Source organism: Rhea pennata, chromosome 1, assembly GCF_028389875.1.
Source record: "Rhea pennata isolate bPtePen1 chromosome 1, bPtePen1.pri, whole genome shotgun sequence".
Classification (NCBI taxonomy): domain Eukaryota; kingdom Metazoa; phylum Chordata; class Aves; order Rheiformes; family Rheidae; genus Rhea; species Rhea pennata.
In genome coordinates, this window is record NC_084663.1 from 691,545 (window position 1) to 709,345 (window position 17,801).

At 70.4% G+C, this 17,801-nt stretch overlaps 1 protein-coding gene across 2 annotated transcripts; it reads left to right on the forward strand.

Moving 5' to 3' along the window:
• Positions 1 to 445: 445 nt before the first annotated feature.
• CPT1B (carnitine palmitoyltransferase 1B) lies at positions 446 to 15,255 on the forward strand. 2 transcript variants are annotated; one of them, XM_062579273.1, is made up of 19 exons: positions 446 to 544; positions 2,869 to 3,028; positions 3,103 to 3,242; positions 4,183 to 4,354; positions 4,454 to 4,555; positions 4,666 to 4,803; positions 6,141 to 6,218; positions 6,303 to 6,410; positions 7,188 to 7,272; positions 7,363 to 7,558; positions 7,731 to 7,916; positions 7,993 to 8,098; positions 8,649 to 8,765; positions 9,814 to 9,978; positions 10,069 to 10,203; positions 11,183 to 11,335; positions 14,100 to 14,213; positions 14,566 to 14,658; positions 14,915 to 15,255. In XM_062579273.1, the coding sequence occupies exons 2-19, from the start codon at positions 2,888 to 2,890 to the stop codon at positions 15,002 to 15,004; spliced, it is 2,319 nt and encodes a 772-aa protein (XP_062435257.1). In that variant the 5' UTR covers positions 446 to 544; positions 2,869 to 2,887; the 3' UTR covers positions 15,005 to 15,255. The 2 variants fall into 2 exon arrangements, with proteins under 2 accessions (XP_062435257.1, XP_062435264.1); XM_062579280.1 differs by lacking the exon at positions 14,915 to 15,255 and having other exon boundaries at positions 14,093 to 14,213; positions 14,566 to 14,654.
• Positions 15,256 to 17,801: the final 2,546 nt, after the last annotated feature.

Consider the following 17,801-nt stretch of genomic DNA (forward strand, 5'->3'; position numbering starts at 1 on the left):
CGTGGGAGCCAGGATCTCCAGGAGCTGGGGCATCATATGGGGGCCAGGCACCTCCGGGAGCTGGGGGGTCCTATGGCAGCCAGGCACCTCCGGGAGCTGGGGGGGGTCCTATGGGAGCTAGGGACCTCCGGGACCTGGGGCATGAGCCAGGGACCTCGGGCAATGCAGAGTCCCTGCCCAACGGTGCGGGGTACCCCCCCAAGGGTGATGCGGGGACCCTGCCCGGCGGTGCAGGGTCCCCCCGGGCGGTGCGGGGTCCCTGCCCGGCGGTGCGGGGTCGCTGCCCGGGGAGGGAGCGGCGCGGGCGCGGGCGCGGGCGCGGGGCGCGGGGCTCGGCGCGGGCCGGGGCGGGCGCGGGGGCGGAGCGGCCCGGCCGCCCCTGCCATTTCGGGCCATGCAGCGGGGCCGGCCCGGGGCCGGTGTCCTCTTACAGGCCCGGGGGGGCCGCGCGGGGCGCACGCAGCCGCCGGGCCCGGGGCGCACCGGGCGCTCGGAGCTGCCGTCCCCGGGGCGCTGCCCCCCGCCGTTTGCACCCCCCGAGCAGGTACCGGGCAGCGGGGGGGGGGCGGGGGGCTGCGGCGCCCCGAAGCACCTGGGGAGCCCCGCGGGGGCCGGGGGAGCGAAGCCGGGGGAGCGAAGCTCCTCTGCCCCGGTGGGGGGGTCCCCTCCCTGCCCGTGCCATGCCATGCAGCCTTGGCTATCACCGAGAGCCCCTCGCCCTGCCCCCCATGCTCCCCCCTGCTCTGGGTCCCCCCCCCATCGTTGGTGGATCCCCCAGTTCCCAGGTACATGCCCTCACCAGCGGGCACCCGCAGGACCGTGAGTGAGCCCAAGGTTGTGCCCTGGTGCCCAGAAGGCATCTCTGAGACCTGCAGGCCTGGCTGACTCTGGCAGGGGTCGAGCTGCCCTTCCCGGCTCCCCACAGCAAACGGTCCTGCAGGGGGGCCCTGCCATGGCTCCAGCAGCAGGTGCCCAGAGCACCCTGCTCCCTCGCGGTACCACCTCACGGCCCACAGGCTTGGGGATGCTGTGGCCATCACAGCTTTCCACCCAGGCTCGCCACGGCAGGCCTTGGGCCATGCAGACCCTCCTGGGCTGAGTCCTTGGGGAAAGACACTGGCGGACTTGGCAATAGGCTCCCTCCTTGGGGACGTGTCCCTTGACAGTGCTACACGTCCCATCAAGGCCTGTCCCAGCTCTGCACAACCCCAGTGACCTTGTGAGGCTTGTCTGCTCTTGCAGACTGGCTCCCCGGGCCCCAGCTCTAGTGTGCTAGGAGGCGGAGATGTGGCCAGGGTGTGGGTCAGGGGCCCAAGGAACAGCCCCTGTCCCACCCCTGGCATGGGCCACACAGACTTGCTTGGAGCCTGAGGTGCTGTGCAGCGCAATGCTGTGCAACACAGCACAGTGCAGTGCAATGCAGTTCAGTGCCGTGCAGTGTGATGTGGTATAATGCAGTGCTGTGTAGTGTAATGCCGTTTAGTGCAGTGTTGTGCAATGCATTTGGTGCAGTGCAGTGTGATGCGGTGCAGTGCAGTTCAGTGCAATGCATTTGGTGCAGTGCAGTGGGATGCGGTGCAGTGCAGTTCAGTGCAGTGTTGTGCAATGCAGTCTGGTGCAGTGCAGTGTGATGCAGTGGAATGCCATTAAGTGCAGTGCTGTGCTGTGCAGTGCATTTGGTGCAGTGCAGTGTGATGCAGTGCAGCACAGTGCAGTAGTAGCTGGCGTGACTCTCGGCTCTTGCTGAGCGGTTGCTGTCCAGCTGCAGCCTGCGGAGGCTCCTAGGAGAGGGCACCCTTGGCAGACCCACACCAGGGGCATCTCCAGGTGTCTCCCCGCCCCCTTCCAAGCAGCCGGCAAGCCCCAAGGTCCTGGGCTGAGCCGCGTTCCCATGTGCCGAGCAGCCTGGTCTGAACCCAGGCAGGGCAGCAGCTGCGCCGACAGCAGTGGGAGCCCAGGCTGCTTGGAGCAGCACCCTCTTTGCTTGCAGCCAGGAGGGGATCCTTGAGGAACGAGATGCCCTGGAGATCCCCCAAGGGAGCCCGGCGGTGCCCGGAGAGGGGTCGTGGCTCCGTGCTCCCGGCTTGGCTGGAGGCGTTCCCGGGAACGCTGTGTGCAGCGATGTGCGCGGCACGGCGGGGTGGCAGGGCAGGTGCTGCGCATGGCTCGCGTGCCGCCAGGGTGCTGCAGCCCCGGGGAGGGAGGGGGGGGCACGGGCTGCGCTGCCCCCGCGCAGGCAGGGTGGTGTGGGGCCTGGCCCGCGCCCCGAGCCGGGACGTGCCGGGTGCCCGCGAGCCGCGGGAACGGGCGTCCTGGGCCGCACGGCTGTGCGCCCGCCGCGGCGCGCGGCTGCCCGGCGAGGCCGGCGGCATCTCACCCTTCCCTCAGTGGGCGCCCGGCCAAGCCCACGTGATGGGAAGGGCCCGGGAGCCCTCCCAGCCGGCAGCGCCCGGCACGCGCCCGGGGCCGGGGACGCAGCTGTGCTGGCGCGGCTGCCGGCACGCGGCGTGACCGGGCGCCGGGGCCGTCGCGGTGCTCGGCGTGACCACGGGGCTGGCGCTGGTGGAGCAGCGCCGGGGCCTCGGCACCGGGCTGGGGCGCTCGGCCGTTCCCGTGCGCCGCCCGGCCGGGCGTCCGGAGGGTGGTGCTGGCTGCAGCCCGCTGCTCCCAGACGGTGCGGGTGCCAATGCCGGTGCCGCTGCCGGTGCCGGTGCCGGCAGGACGGGCGTCGGGCCGTGCTCAGAGGAGCGGGACGGACCCCGCGGCGTGCACGCCGTGCGGGCGCCGGCGGTCCCGGCGCGGCGGCGGGGGCGCCCGCTCCCGGCTCCGGGCCCTGGCTCCGGGCGACGTCGGCACGCTCTCCCGCAGGCGCCGGCGGACCCCCAGGATGGCGGAGGCTCACCAGGCCGTGGCCTTCCAGTTCACCGTCACCCCCGAGGGCTTTGACTTCCACCTCGGCCGCGAGGCCCTCAGGCAGCTCTACCTCTCCGGCGTCTACTCGTGGAAGAAGCGCTTCGTCTGCGCCAAGGTGGGGCCGGCCGGGGCGGCCGTGGGGCGCCGGCCGTGGGGCGCCGGCCGCCCTGACCCACGCTGCGCCCACAGAACAGCTTCCTGAGTGGGGTCTACCCGGCGTCGCCCTCCAGCTGGGTGGTGGTGGTCATGGCCACCGCCGGCTCCTTCTACTGCCGGATCGACCCCTCCATGGGCATGATCGCCCGCATCCGCCACTACCTGCCGGGCAGGTGGGCGCCCCACGGCGCGGCCCCGGGGGTCCCTCCCCACACGGCCCCCAGCCCCACGTCGCGGCCGCGGGGGTCCCTCCCCACACGGCCCCCAGCCCCACGGCGCGGCCTCGGGGGTCCCTCCCCACACGGCCCCCAGCCCCACGGCGCGGCCCCGGGGGTCCCTCCCCACACAGCCCCCGGCCCCACGGCGCGGCCCCAGGGGTCCCTCCCCACACGGCCCCCGGCCCCGCGTCGCGGCCGCGGGGGTCCCTCCCCACACGGCCCCCGGCCCCACGGCGCGGCCCCGGGGGTCCCTCCCCACACGGCCCCCGGCCCCGCGTCGCGGCCCCGGGGGTCCCTCCCCACACGGCCCCCGGCCCCACGGCGCGGCCGCGGGGGTCCCTCCCCACACGGCCCCCGGCCCTGTGTCACGGCCCCGGGGGTCCCTCCCCACACGGCCCCCAGCCCCACGGCGCGGCCTCGGGGGTCCCTCCCTACACAGCCCCCAGCCCCATGGCGTGCCCCCTGGGGTCCTGGTGTGCATGGCCCCCAGCCCCACGGCGCAGCCGCGGGGGTCCCTCCCCACATGGCCCCCAGCCCCATGGCATGCCCCCGGGGGTCCCGGCACGCATGGCCCCAAGCCCCATTATGTGGCCCCGGGGTCCCTCCCCACACGGCCCCCAGCCCCACAGCATGGTCCCAGCTGGGGGACAACCCCGAGGGGTCCTGCCCCACACGGCCCCTCATCCCGCTGGCGCTGGGGGGAGCAGGCGCCGGGCGAGTTCCCGTCCTCTCCGCTCCCCGGCCCCGGCCCCGCGGTGCCTCCCCGACCCCGGGGCAGTCCCCACGGTCCGGCCCTCCGGCCCCACGGTCCGGCCCTCCCGCCCCACGGTCCCGGCCCTCCGGCCCCACGGTCCCGGCCCTCCCGCCCCACGGTCCGGCCCTCCCGCCCCGGCAGCCGCTTCCTGAGCCTCCAGGGCCGGACCGTGGTGAGCGCCGCGCTCTTCTCCACCGGCGTCTGGCTCTCGGCCGTCCTGCTCTTCCGGCGCACCCTGAAGCTGCTGCTCTCCTACCACGGCTGGATGTTCGAGCCCCACGGCAGGATGAGCCGCAGCACCAAGATCTGGGCGGTGAGCAGCGCCCCACGGCTGCATGGGCATCCCGCTGCCCCAGGGAGCCGGGGCTCTGCCGTGCCCACGCCCCCTCCAGCCCCTCCGCTGGCCCCACAGGCGCTGGTGAAGGTGCTCTCTGGCCGCAAGCCCCTGCTCTACAGCTTCCAGACCTCCCTGCCCAAGCTCCCCGTGCCCCCCGTGGAGGCCACCATCGCCAGGGTAAGGGGCTGGTGGGGGGCTGCTGTGGGACCTGGGGCCACCGCCGCTGGGTCCTGCCTGGGCTCTGCCCGGCTGTGGGGCCACCAGGGCCAGCAGTCCTGTCCCTGCAGTACCTGGAGTCCGTGCACCCACTGATGGACGAGGAGAAGTACCAGAGGATGGAGGCTCTGGCCAAGGAGTTCAAGGAGAAGACGGCGCCCCGGCTGCAGAAGTACCTGATCTTCAAGTCCTGGTGGACCACCAACTACGTGAGCACCCAGCCCCACTGCGGCCACCCCGGTGCCGCTGAGCTCGGGGGATTCGGTCCCACAGGAGGCTTCAGCCCCATGTCCAGAGCTGCTGGCCCCGGTCCTGCTCCCCCGCTGGGGCCCTGGGCGGGGGACACGTGAGCACTGTCCTTTCTCGGGGCCTTGAGGCCCCAAGTGAGCCCCACGGGGCAGGGTAGGGGGTCTGGCACACTGGGGGGCTGCCTCAGCCCAGCCGTGGGGAGAGTGGGGGGCTCCCCCCCTGCCCAAGCCCGGCCACTGCCCCAGAGCCCCTGCCCCATCCCTGCCCCTGTCCCTATCACCGTCCTGTTCCCTGTCACTGTCCCCATCCCTTGCCCTGTCCCCTGCCCCGATGCTGCCCCATTCCGATCATCGTCCTATCCCTTGACCCCATCACCATCCCTGCCCCATCCTCTGTCCCTGTCACCATCCCTATCCCATCCCATTCCCCGTTCCTGTCACCATCCCTTTTCCCCTGCCCCCTCTGCCTGTGACCATCCCTGCCCCCCTGCCCCTGCACCCTGCTTCTGTCCCTGTCCCCTGCCACCACCTCTGCACTGTCCCTGTCCCTTCCCTTGCCCTGTCCCCTGCCCCATCCCCATCCCCTGCCCATTGCCACCCCCTATCCCCTGCCCCCCCTCCCCTGTGCCATCCCCTGTCCCCTGCCCCATCCTGTCCCCTGCCCCATCTCCATCCACTGCCCCATGTCCTTCTCCCTTGTGCCATCCCCTGTCCCCTGCCCCATCCCGTCCGCTGCCCCATCTCCGTCCACTGCCCCAAGTCCTTCTCCCCTGTGCCATCCCCTGTCCCCTGCCCCATCCCGTTCCCTGCCCCATCTCCATCCACTGCCCCAAGTCCTTCTCCCTTGTGCCATCCCCTGTCCCCTGCCCCATCCCGTTCCCTGCCCCATCTCCATCCACTGCCCCAAGTCCTTCTCCCCTGTGCAATCCCCTGTCCCCTGCCCCATCCCGTTCCCTGCCCCATCTCCATCCACTGCCCCAAGTCCTTCTCCCCTGTGCAATCCCCTGTCCCCTGCACCATCCCGTTCCCTGCCCCATCTCCATCCACTGCCCCAAGTCCTTCTCCCTTGTGCCATGCCCTGTCCCCTGCCCCATCCCTGTCCCATTCCTGCACCATGTCCTTCTCCCCTGTCCCCTGTGCCCCATCCCCTGGGCCATTGCTGTCCCCCATCTCCTGTCCCATCCCTTTCTGCTACCCCATGTCCCCCATGCGCTGCCCCACCACTGTCCCCCGCCCCACCGCTGCCTCACAGCCGTGCCGGTGCGGTGCCGGCGTGCGCCCAGCGCTGTCTCTGGCAGGTGAGCGACTGGTGGGAAGAGTACATCTACCTGCGGGGCCGCAGCCCGCTCATGGTCAACAGCAACTACTACGCCATGGTGAGGCCGGGCGCCATGGGGCGCGGGGACCCCCGGCTGGGCCGGCCCCCAGCCCCGCGCTCACCGGCCCCTCCTGGCCCCCAGGATCTCCTGTACGTGACGCCGAGCCGCGTGCAGGCCGCCCGGGCGGGCAACGCGGTGCACGCGATGCTGCTGTACCGCCGCAAGCTGGACCGCGGCGAGCTGCCCCCCGTCAGCACCCTGCCCCAGGGGCTGCTGCGGGCACGGGGGCTCCGGGGGGCGGGAGGTTCCAGGGGGCTTCAGGGTGGTTCCAGGGGGCTGGGGCCATGGCGGGAGGAGGGGTGGGGAAAGCAGGGGGCTGGCTGTGGGGAGAGAGGGGTAGGGCTGGGGGCAAGGCACCGTGGGGCAGGTGTGGGGTCCCTGGGCTGGGGGTGGGAATGGGATGGGGTCAGGGATGAGGATCAGGGTGGAGCTGGGGGTCAGGGTTGAGGGTAGGAATGGGGCTGGAGATCAGGGATGAGGGTGGGAGAGGGGCTGGGGGTCAGGGATGAGGGTAGGAATGGGGCTGGAGGTCAGGGCTGGGGGTGGGAGAGGAGCTGGGGGTCAGGGCTGGGGGTGGGAGAGGGGTTGGGGGTCAGTAATGAGGGTGGTAATGGGGCTGGGGGTCAGGGCTGGGGGTGGGAGAGGGGTTGGGGGTCAGTAATGAGGGTGGTAATGGGGCTGGGGGTCAGGGCTGGGGGTGGGAGAGGGGTTGGGGGTCAGTAATGAGGGTGGTAATGGGGCTGGGGGTCAGGGCTGGGGGTGGGAGAGGGGTTGGGGGTCAGTAATGAGGGTGGTAATGGGGCTGGGGTCAAGACTGGGGATGGGAGCGGGCATAGGTGTCACAGCCTGAGGTCGGGGCTGGGGTCAGGGCCGGGGGTGAGCGTGGGGCCGGGGGTCAGGAGTGGGGCCGGCGGTGGCCGCGGTCCGGGCGCGTGCCGCAGCCGGGCCGCCCCGCCCCACGCGCAGGTGATGGCCCTGGGCATGGTGCCCATGTGCTCCAACCAGATGGAGAGGATGTTCAACACGACCCGCGTCCCCGGGAAGGAATCGGGTAGGCGGCGCGCGCGGCGTGGGGCTCGGCGCCCCACGGCCCCCCGCCGCGGGGCCGCCGCGGGGCGTGACGGGGCCGCCGTCCCCGCAGACGCGCTGCTGCACCTGCTGAACAGCAGGCACCTGGCCGTGTACCACAAGGGCCGCTTCTACAAGGTCTGGCTCTTCCACGGCGGCTCGCTGCTCCGGCCCCGCGACCTGCAGATGCAGTTCCAGCGCATCCTGGACGACCCGTCGCCCCCGCAGCCCGGCGAGCAGCGGCTCGCGGCCCTCACCGCCGGCGAGAGGTGCCCGCGGCGGGCGCGGGCGGCGGGGGACGCCAGGAGGGGCCGCGGACGGGGCCCCCGACCCGGCCCCGCGGGGAGCGTGGGGCGCCCGTGGGGCGGCCGGGGGCTGCGGCGGGGGTCCGGGCACGGGCGGCGGCGGCGCCAGCCCTCACCCCTCGCCGGCGCCGGGCAGGGTGCCCTGGGCCGAGGCTCGGGCCAGGTTCTTCGGCTGCGGGAGGAACAAGACCTCCCTGGACGCCGTCGAGCGGGCGGCCTTCTTCCTGACGCTGGACGAGGAGGCGCACGGCTACGCCCCGGACAAGGCGGACTGCATGGACACCTACGCCAAGTCCCTGCTGCACGGGAAGTGCTACGACCGGTGAGCAGCACCGGGCGCCGCGCCGCCGCCCCGCTCCGCCGGCCGCCCCGCGCCGCTCACCGCCGCCTCCCCGCAGCTGGTTCGACAAGTCCTTCACCCTGGTCGTCTACAAGAACGGCAAGCTGGGTGCCAACGCTGAGCACTCGTGGGCCGACGCGCCCATCATCGGGCATCTCTGGGAGGTAACGGATGGGCGCCCTGGCCGGGCACCGCGGGACGGGCCCAGATGCGCGCCCCCGGGATGGGCAGCCCCACGTGTGCACCCCCAGCCTGGGCACCCCCTACTTGGCCCAGATGTGCACCAGATGCATGGGGCACCTTTGCACAGTGCCCCCAGATGTTCACCCCAGGCTGGGCTCCTCCAGATGTGTGTTTCCAGGCTGCTCCCCCTCCCAGATGTGCAATCCCAGGCTGGGGGCAAGGAAGGGCCGAAGGGGGCTGCTCTGGAGGTGCTTGGGCCGCCCTGAAGGACCTGGACAGTGCTGCCATGCTGGGGGGGCATGCCCTGGGGGGCCCCAGGGGTGGTGGTGGAATGGGCCACACGGGGGGTTGCATGAGGCTGCTTTAGGGGAGCTGAGTGGGACCATCCTGGAGGTGACTGGGGTCTCCTGGGAGGGTGGGGGCAATGGGGCTGCCATGGGGGGATTGGAAGGTGGATGGGGCTGCCTTAGAGAGAGCCTGGGGTGCTGTGGGGCCACCGTCCCCACACTCAGGCCCTGCCTCTCCTCCCAGTTCGTGCTGGGGACAGACCGATTCCAGCTGGGTTACGATGACGGGGGCCACTGCCACGGCGAGCCCAACACGCAGCTGGCGCCCCCCCAGCGCCTCCAGTGGGACATCCCCCAGGAGGTTGGTTCTGCCCCATGGCCCCGCTGGGTCCCTGCTGAGCCCACCAGTCCTCCAGCCCTGGCCCAACATCCGCGCACTCTGTGCCCCATTCAGCCTTCTGACCCCACAGCATTGGCATAGACTCCTTGTCCTGTCCAGCCCCCTACCCCATGGCATCAGCGTGGGCTCCATGCCCCGTCCAGCCTCCAACCCCATGGCATCAGCATGGACTCTCTGCCCCATCCAGCCCCCTAACCCCACTGCATCGGTGCAGGCTCCATGCCCCATCCAGCTCCCCAACCCCATGGCATCAGCATGGACTCTCTGCCCCATCCAGCCCCCTAACCCCACTGCATCGGTGCAGGCTCCATGCCCCATCCAGCTCCCCAACCCCATGGCATCAGCATGGGCTCTCTGCCCCATCCAGCCCCCTAACCCCACTGCATCGGTGCAGGCTCCATGCCCCATCCAGCTCCCCAACCCCATGGCATCAGCATGGACTCTCTGCCCCATCCAGCCCCCTAACCCCACTGCATCGGTGCAGGCTCCATGCCCCATCCAGCTCCCCAACCCCATGGCATCAGCATGGGCTCTCTGCCCCATCCAGCCCCCTAACCCCACTGCATCGGTGCAGGCTCCATGCCCCATCCAGCTCCCCAACCCCATGGCATCAGCATGGACTCTCTGCCCCATCCAGCCCCCTAACCCCACTGCATCGGTGCAGGCTCCATGCCCCATCCAGCTCCCCAACCCCATGGCATCAGCATGGGCTCCGTGCCCCATCCAGCCCCCTAACCCCACTGCATCGGTGCAGGCTGCATGCCCCATCCAGCCTCCCAGCCCCATAGCGTCAGCGCAGGGCTGGGGTAGGGGCAGAGGCACCCGCTCTGCCCATGAGCCAGGCGATGCCGCCGGGCAATCCGCACTGCCGCAGGACCTGGACGAGGCTGCGGGGACCCTGCTGCGTGCTGCCGTGCCGGAGCAACCACCGGTGCCACGCACATGGCACGGCCTCGGCGGGTCCCCTGCCCTGAGCCGACTTGCCACCACACTGCGCCTGTCCCCGCAGTGCCAGGACATCATCGAGAGGTCCTACCGCGTGGCCAAGGCGCTAGCGGACGACGTGGACTTCTGCTGCTTCCAGTTCTCCCAGTTTGGGAAGGGTCTGATCAAGCGGTGCCGGACCAGCCCCGATGCCTTCATCCAGATCTCCCTGCAGCTGGCCCACTTCCGTGTGAGAGCCCCCGCGCGCCCGCTGCCCTGGCCCCGGGGACACAGGGACGCATCCCCCGTGTGCCGGCCTCACCCCGGCTTCTCCCCCCAGGACAAGGGCTGCTTCTGCCTCACCTACGAGGCGTCCATGACGCGGCTCTTCCGAGAGGGCCGCACGGAGACGGTGAGGTCCTGCACCGCCGAGTCGACAGCCTTTGTGCGGAGCATGGGGGACACCAGGCAGAGCGTGAGTGAGGCACCGCCGGGGCCCAGCCCATCCCTCACATGCTGGAGATGGGTCTCCAGCCCTCCCCCCTCCCTGAGCCCTGCTGCTTGTCCTCCCTCCTAGCCCTCTGACCATGTCCTGTTGGCCTCAGACAGGTCTAGGCTGTTCCCATGCAGCCTGGCCTCATTCAGGACATCCTTGGTCCCAAGTGGCCCCATCCCCTAAGGTCTCTTTGGGTGTTTCTTGGAGACATCCCTATATCTGGGACAGGTCCCCATTCCTTGGGGATGTCCCTGTCACCTTCAACAGCTCCATCTCTGGAAGAGGTCCCCATCCCTTGAACAAGTCCCTGTTCCTTGGGAAGATCCTCATCTCTGGAGGAATTCCACATTGCTCAGGGTGGTCCCCAGTCCCTTGGGGACATCCCTATCTTTGGAAGAGATCCCTACTGGTTGGGGGCATCCCAGTCCCTTGGACGCATCTCCATCTCTGAAGGAGGTCTCTATCCCTCAGGGAGATCCTCAGCCCTTGGGGAGTCCCTCTTGCTGGAGAAGGTCCCCATCCCTAGGGCATGTCTCTATTTCTGCAGGCGGTCCCTATCTGTCAGGGAGGCCCCCATCCCTCAGGGAGATCCCCTGGGAACATCCCTGTCTCTGGAGGAGGTCCCTATTTCTTGGGGAGGTCCACATTCCTTGTGGTTGTTCCTGTCTCTGGAGGATTATCCCATCCCTAGGGAGGTCCCCATCCCTTGAGAAGGTCCCTGTCCCTTGGGGTTGTCTCCGTTTTTGGAGGAGCACCCTATCACTTGGGGAGGTCTCCATCCATCTCTGGAGGAGGCCCCTATGTGGTGGGAAGGTCCCCATCCCTCAGGGAGTCCTTGGTGGAGCAGTGCCTTCCCCGGGCAGGACCAAGGCGGTTCTCCACAGCTGGGGCAGCTGGGGGCGACTTGGGCCGTGTCGGCCCAGGCTCCCCGACAGCCCCTGACCACAGCTCTCCTCAGCGGGCCGAGCGCCAGCGGCTCTTCAAGCTGGCGGCCAACAAGCACCAGCACATGTACCGCATGGCCATGACCGGGGCCGGCATCGACCGGCACCTCTTCTGCCTCTACGTGGTGTCCCGCTACCTGGGGGTGCAGTCACCCTTCTTGGCGCAGGTGAGCTGGGGCCCGGCCCCTCTGGGTGCCTGGGGCTGGTGGGGTGTGCAGGCAGAGCAGGGACGCTGCACACGTGGGCAGGGGTGCAGGGTGCTCACACCCCGACATGCACCACCCCGGCACCGGCAGCAGGGACACTGCACACGTGGGCAGGGGCGCAGGGTGCTCACACCCCGACATGCACCACCCCGGCACCGGCAGCAGGGACACTGCACACGTGGGCAGGGGCGCAGGGCGCTCACACCCCGACATGCACCACCCCGGCACCGGCAGCAGGGACACTGCACACGTGGGCAGGGGTGCAGGGCGCTCACACCCCGACATGCACCACCCCGGCACCGGCACCAGGGACACTGCACACGTGGGCAGGGGCGCAGGGCGCTCACACCCCGACATGCACCACCCCGGCACCGGCAGCAGGGACACTGCACACGTGGGCAGGGGTGCAGGGCGCTCACACCCCGACATGCACCACCCCGGCACCGGCACCAGGGACACTGCACACGTGGGCAGGGGTGCAGGGTGCTCACACCCCGACATGCACCACCCCGGCACCGGCACCAGGGACACTGCACACGTGGGCAGGGGTGCAGGGTGCTCACACCCCGACATGCACCACCCCGGCACCGGCACCAGGGACACTGCACACGTGGGCAGGGGCGCAGGGCGCTCACGCCCCGACATGCACCACCCCGGCACCGGCAGCAGGGACACTGCACACGTGGGCAGGGGCGCAGGGCGCTCACACCCCGACATGCACCACCCCGGCACCGGCAGCAGGGACGCTGCACACGTGGGCAGGGGCGCAGGGCGCTCACGCCCCGACATGCACCACCCCGGCACCGGCACCAGGGACACTGCACACGTGGGCAGGGGCGCAGGGTGCTCACACCCCGACATGCACCACCCCGGCACCGGCACCAGGGACACTGCACACGTGGGCAGGGGCGCAGGGCGCTCACACCCCGACATGCACCACCCCGGCACCGGCACCAGGGACACTGCACACGTGGGCAGGGGCGCAGGGTGCTCACACCCCGACATGCACCACCCCGGCACCGGCAGCAGGGACACTGCACACGTGGGCAGGGGCGCAGGGCGCTCACACCCCGACATGCACCACCCTGGCACCGGCACCAGGGACACTGCACACGTGGGCAGGGGCGCAGGGTGCTCACACCCCGACATGCACCACCCTGGCACCGGCAGCAGGGACACTGCACACGTGGGCAGGGGCGCAGGGCGCTCACACCCCGACATGCACCACCCCGGCACCGGCACCAGGGACACTGCACACGTGGGCAGGGGCGCAGGGCGCTCACACCCCGACATGCACCACCCCGGCACCATCAGCAGGGACACTGCACACGTGGGCAGGGGCGCAGGGTGCTCACACCCTGACATGCACCACCCCGGCACCGGCACCAGGGACACTGCACACGTGGGCAGGGGCGCAGGGCGCTCACACCCCGACATGCACCACCCCGGCACCATCAGCAGGGACACTGCACACGTGGGCAGGGGCGCAGGGCGCTCACGCCCCGACATGCACCACCCCGGCACCGGCAGCAGGGACACTGCACACGTGGGCAGGGGCGCAGGGCGCTCACGCCCCGACATGCACCACCCCGGCACCGGCACCAGGGACACTGCACACGTGGGCAGGGGTGCAGGGTGCTCACACCCCGACATGCACCACCCCGGCACCGGCACCAGGGACACTGCACACGTGGGCAGGGGCGCAGGGTGCTCACACCCCGACATGCACCACCCCGGCACCGGCACCAGGGACACTGCACACGTGGGCAGGGGCGCAGGGTGCTCACACCCCGACATGCACCACCCCGGCACCGGCAGCAGGGACACTGCACACGTGGGCAGGGGCGCAGGGCGCTCACGCCCCGACATGCACCACCCCGGCACAGGCAGCAGGGACACTGCACACGTGGGCAGGGGTGCAGGGCGCTCACACCCCGACATGCACCATCCCGGCACAGGCAGCAGGGACGCTGCACACGTGGGCAGGGGTGCAGGGCGCTCACACCCCGACATGCACCACCCCGGCACCGGCACCAGGGACGCTGCACACGTGGGCGGGGGCGCAGGGTGCTCACACCCCGACATGCACCACCCCGGCACCGGCAGCAGGGACACTGCACACGTGGGCAGGGGCGCAGGGCGCTCACGCCCCGACATGCACCACCCCGGCACCGGCAGCAGGGACACTGCACACGTGGGCAGGGGCGCAGGGCGCTCACACCCCGACATGCACCACCCCGGCACTGGCACCAGGGACACTGCACACGTGGGCAGGGGCGCAGGGTGCTCGCACACTCCAGCACCAGCAACAGTGCACACAGACACCAAATTGCATACTGCACACTGACACAACACATGCATGTGACTGTGGTCATGGCTGTGACACCAACACACATATGGCAACACACGTGACACCAGCGTGTGCAACACGCTGTGCGCAGTGACCCGTCAGTATGGCCCCGCACACTGTACCGGTGACACCGTGTACGCGGAAGCGGGCAGTGACGGCACCCGCTGTGCGTGGCGTGGGTGCACACATACAGCAGCCACGTGCTCTGCATGTGTCACTGGCCCGCGCGGATTCAGCAGCTGCACCCTGCGCCAGTGGCACTGAAACACGCGCAGAGGCCGTGCTGCGTGCGTGGGATGCGGCTGCGCGTGCACCCGTGTGCGTGGTGCCGGGACGCAGTGGGGCGCAGTGGGGCGCTCACGGCCCAGCCCGCAGGTGCTGTCCGAGCCCTGGCGCCTCTCCACCAGCCAGACCCCCCAGCAGCAGCTCAAGATGTTCGACTTGAACAAGTACCCGGACCACATCTCCACCGGCGGCGGCTTCGGCCCGGTGAGCACCGCCCGGCCCCCGGGTGCTGCGGGGGCGGAGGGGCCCCGTGGGGAGATGGCAGGGCCCATGGGGCAGGGAGGGCAGTGTGTGGGGCAGGCATGCACAGGTGTGCAAGGGGCAGGCGTGCGGGTGTGCAAACGGGACAAGTGCGTGTGGTAGGTATGTTTGGGGCCGGGCACACAGGGCTGCAGCACGCAGCCCCCAGGGCCCCCGGCCAGGGCCTGCCCCACATCCTGCCGCCCTCATCCCCCACCCCACACCCCACATCCCCCGGGCTACCCCACATCTCGCAGCCCCAGGCCGCGTGCCCCCTGCAGCCGGCCCCTGTCCCACTGAGCTCCGCTGCCGGCAGGTCGCTGACGACGGCTACGGCGTCTCCTACATCATCTCCGGCGAGAACCTCATCACCTTCCACGTGTCCAGCAAGCACTCCAGCGCCGAGACGGTGAGGGCTCCGGGGCTGCGGCGTGTGTGGGGCTGCCGGGGGGCAGCAGCTGTGCCAGGGTGCCATGGGGTGGGGGAATGCGCTGGGGCTGCTGTGGGGCAGGGGCTGTGCCAGGGTGCCATGGGGCAGGAGGCTGTGCCAGGGCTGCTGTGGGGTGGGAGCTGTGCCATGGGGCAGTGACTGTGCGGGGGCTGCCTTGGGGCTGCCATGGGTCCGTGCCCATGCCGAGGCCCCTCGTGCGGGTGCTGCTCTGCAGGACTCCAAGCGCTTTGCCGCGAACATCCGCCAGGCCATGCTGGACGTCGCCGAGCTCTTCGACGTGCCGCCGCAGACAGAGGGCAAGTGAGGCTGCGGGCACCCCCTGCCCGGCACCAGCACCAGCCACCAGCACCAATACCAGCACCGGCACCGGCACCAGCACCAGCACCATGCACCAACCCGGGCAGCGGCAGCGGGCAGCGGCAGCGGGCTCGGGGCCGGAGCCACGGGGACCCTGCGGGGCGGCTGCACGCGCGGGCGCCCGGGCGAGCGCAGCGCGGGGTCCGGGGCCGTCTGTACCTGCGAATGCTCCCCATAAAGGTTGCTTGTGCCATGCCAGCCTGGGCGCCCGGGGGGCTCTGCCCCGCTGCACCGTCCCCGCTGCCCTCGCGGCCGCGCCGGCGCCTCCCCGCAGCAGCCCTGCGGCGCTGCCAGCTCCGCGCCGAGCCGTCTCCAGCCGGCGCCCGCGGGGAGGCAGCAGCTGGCGGGCGCCGGCCCCGGGCGCAGCCGGCTCCGTCGGCAGCAGGCGCGGCGGCAGGCATGAAAGGAGGCCGAGGGCGCCGAGCCGTTTGCCAAGCGGGGCTGCGCAGCGTGCGTAGCGGTGACGGGAGCTGTGCGCCGGGGCACGGCGGTCCCGAGCGGAGGTGCGCAGAGCCCGCGGGCCTCGTCCAGCACGGCGCGCGCAGGGCCGGGGCGGCAGCACCCCGTGTGCTCTGAATATCGAGCTTTGCAGGCTCAGCAGCACCGCGCTTTGGTGCAGTTCGTGCTGGTTGCCCGCCGGGGCTGGCAAGCGTGTCCGGCGCGCTCCTTGCGGACGACAGCCCTTCTGGTGCCGTCTGCGCCCTCTTCCACGGCTCTTCTGGGCTCACGGCGCCGCGACCCGCCGGGCTCTCCAGGGCCACGGCCGCAGCACCGAGGAGGGTTGCCAGCCGCAGGCTCACCCTGGGCGGGGGGATGGGGGTCCTGGTGGGATGTGGGAATGCTCCAGCTGGCCCAGCACATGGCCATGGATTTCCGGGCGGATTTGCACACATCTGGCAGTGACCCAGCAGGCAGCAGCCCAGGCACCCGCAGCCTCGCGCGGGCACCGCCGTCTCGCGTCTGCACAAGCAGGGGCCACCAGCGCAGTCCAGACATTGACACCTGCGCGGTGCAGGTCTCACCCCAGGAACCTCAAAATCTCTGGGTGATAGAGAAATCTTTTGAAAATATGGTTAATTTACCATATTCCTTGCAATTCTAATAAAACACCTGCAAGGCCCTGCACTAAGGGACCCCAGGCCAGCGAGCACCTCGTCCCAGGCAGCACCAGGGCAGCCGGGGGTGCACTGGGCTCACCCGGCTCCGGGCGAGGCTGAGCGTGGCCCTGCCGCTGCTCGGGGAGGGAGCAGCCCACCCCTGCCATCCTGCACTGCCCCACACTGTCCCATGCCCTGCTCTGCTTCCCTTCCTGTGCTTCCAGCAAGGACATCGTTCACCCCCTGAGGAGGGAGGGGGGCACGTGCCAAGAAGGTGGCACTGCAGGGTGAGGGAGGTTCCCCCAAGCAGGCACCAAGTGGGCACAGGCACGGCAGCCCCCAGGCCGTGCCCCCATCCCGGGAGCACCGATGGGCTCACACTTGGGCTGCATCATGCACTGGGGGGCTGCACTGTGCGCCAGGGGGGCTCACACTTGGGCTGCATCCCACACCTGCGAAGGCTGCAGGGAGCCAGCCCTTCCCCAGGGTCCTAGGTGCTGTGTGGGATGCAGGACTCAGCAAGACCATCCCCAAAGGCCAGCTCAGCCCCAAGGTTGGGGTAGGAGTGGGGTCTCCTGCCCGGGACTGGAGCCCCGTGCATGTGCCTCTGCCAGGCTGGGCTGCGTCAGGCGGGGCCTCCCATCACCGGGATGAGGGAGAAGGAGTTGCTGATCCATGTCTGGAGCCTCATGGTCCTCAGCCCCACAAGCTCTCTCCCTTATCTGATTCCCATAACAATGAGGCCCAGGGCACTGGCAGGTTTCCCCTGGGAGATGCTGCAAAGCTTTAACCCTCTGCTCCTCAGTGGCAGCCCTGGTTCTGGAGGGGACCTGCATGCACAAAGTGAACACTTCAGTGCTACAGGGTGCTCCCTCCCCAGCACCCTGGCCAGTGCCCATGTCCAGCCTGGGCCTGGGCCCAGGACTTTCCCCTGGTCTGTGCATGGGTCTGCCCAGGCTCTGTGCCTGGGCCTGTGCATGGGTCTGTGCCCAGGTCTGTCCTGGGCAGGTGCCCTGGTCTGTCCCCTGGTCCGTGCACGGGTATGTGCCCAAGGTCTGGCCAGGGTCTATGCCTGGGTCATCCAGGGTCTGTGCCTGGCTCCGTGCGCAGGTCTGTGCCCAGTTCTGTGCCCAGGTGCATCCCCAGCTCTGTCCCAGGCCTGTGCTCGGGTCTGCCTCTAGCTGAGTGCAGGGGTCTGTGCCTGGGTCAGTGCCCGCGCCGCGCAGCCACTGCCCAGCTGGGGCTGTGTGGGCCGAGGGCCTGCAGCTGCCACAGCCCCAGGCCCACTCCCACACCCGCGCTGCCCCCAGCTGCGTGCACCTCTCCCCAGGGACCCACAGTGGCAGGGGGATTTCTGCTGTTTCCCTTTGCTCTGTGTTGCTTCTAGACTTGGTCAGCCAGTACTTTCCTTATATTTTCATCAAAAACTCCAGAAACTGATTGCTGCTGCACTGTGACAGTGTTGCACCCATCACCTGGCCCATTTTTCAGCGTGGTCCCGAGGTGCAGCTCGAGCCAGCACGCTGGGACCAGGACCGGCTCCCGCCGCCCCCCACTCCTTGGAGCGACAACCCGAGCCTCCAGACTGCCCAGTGCTCGCGCAAGAGCGGCAAACACCGCTGGAGCCGGCACGGCTGGGGTGCCGCG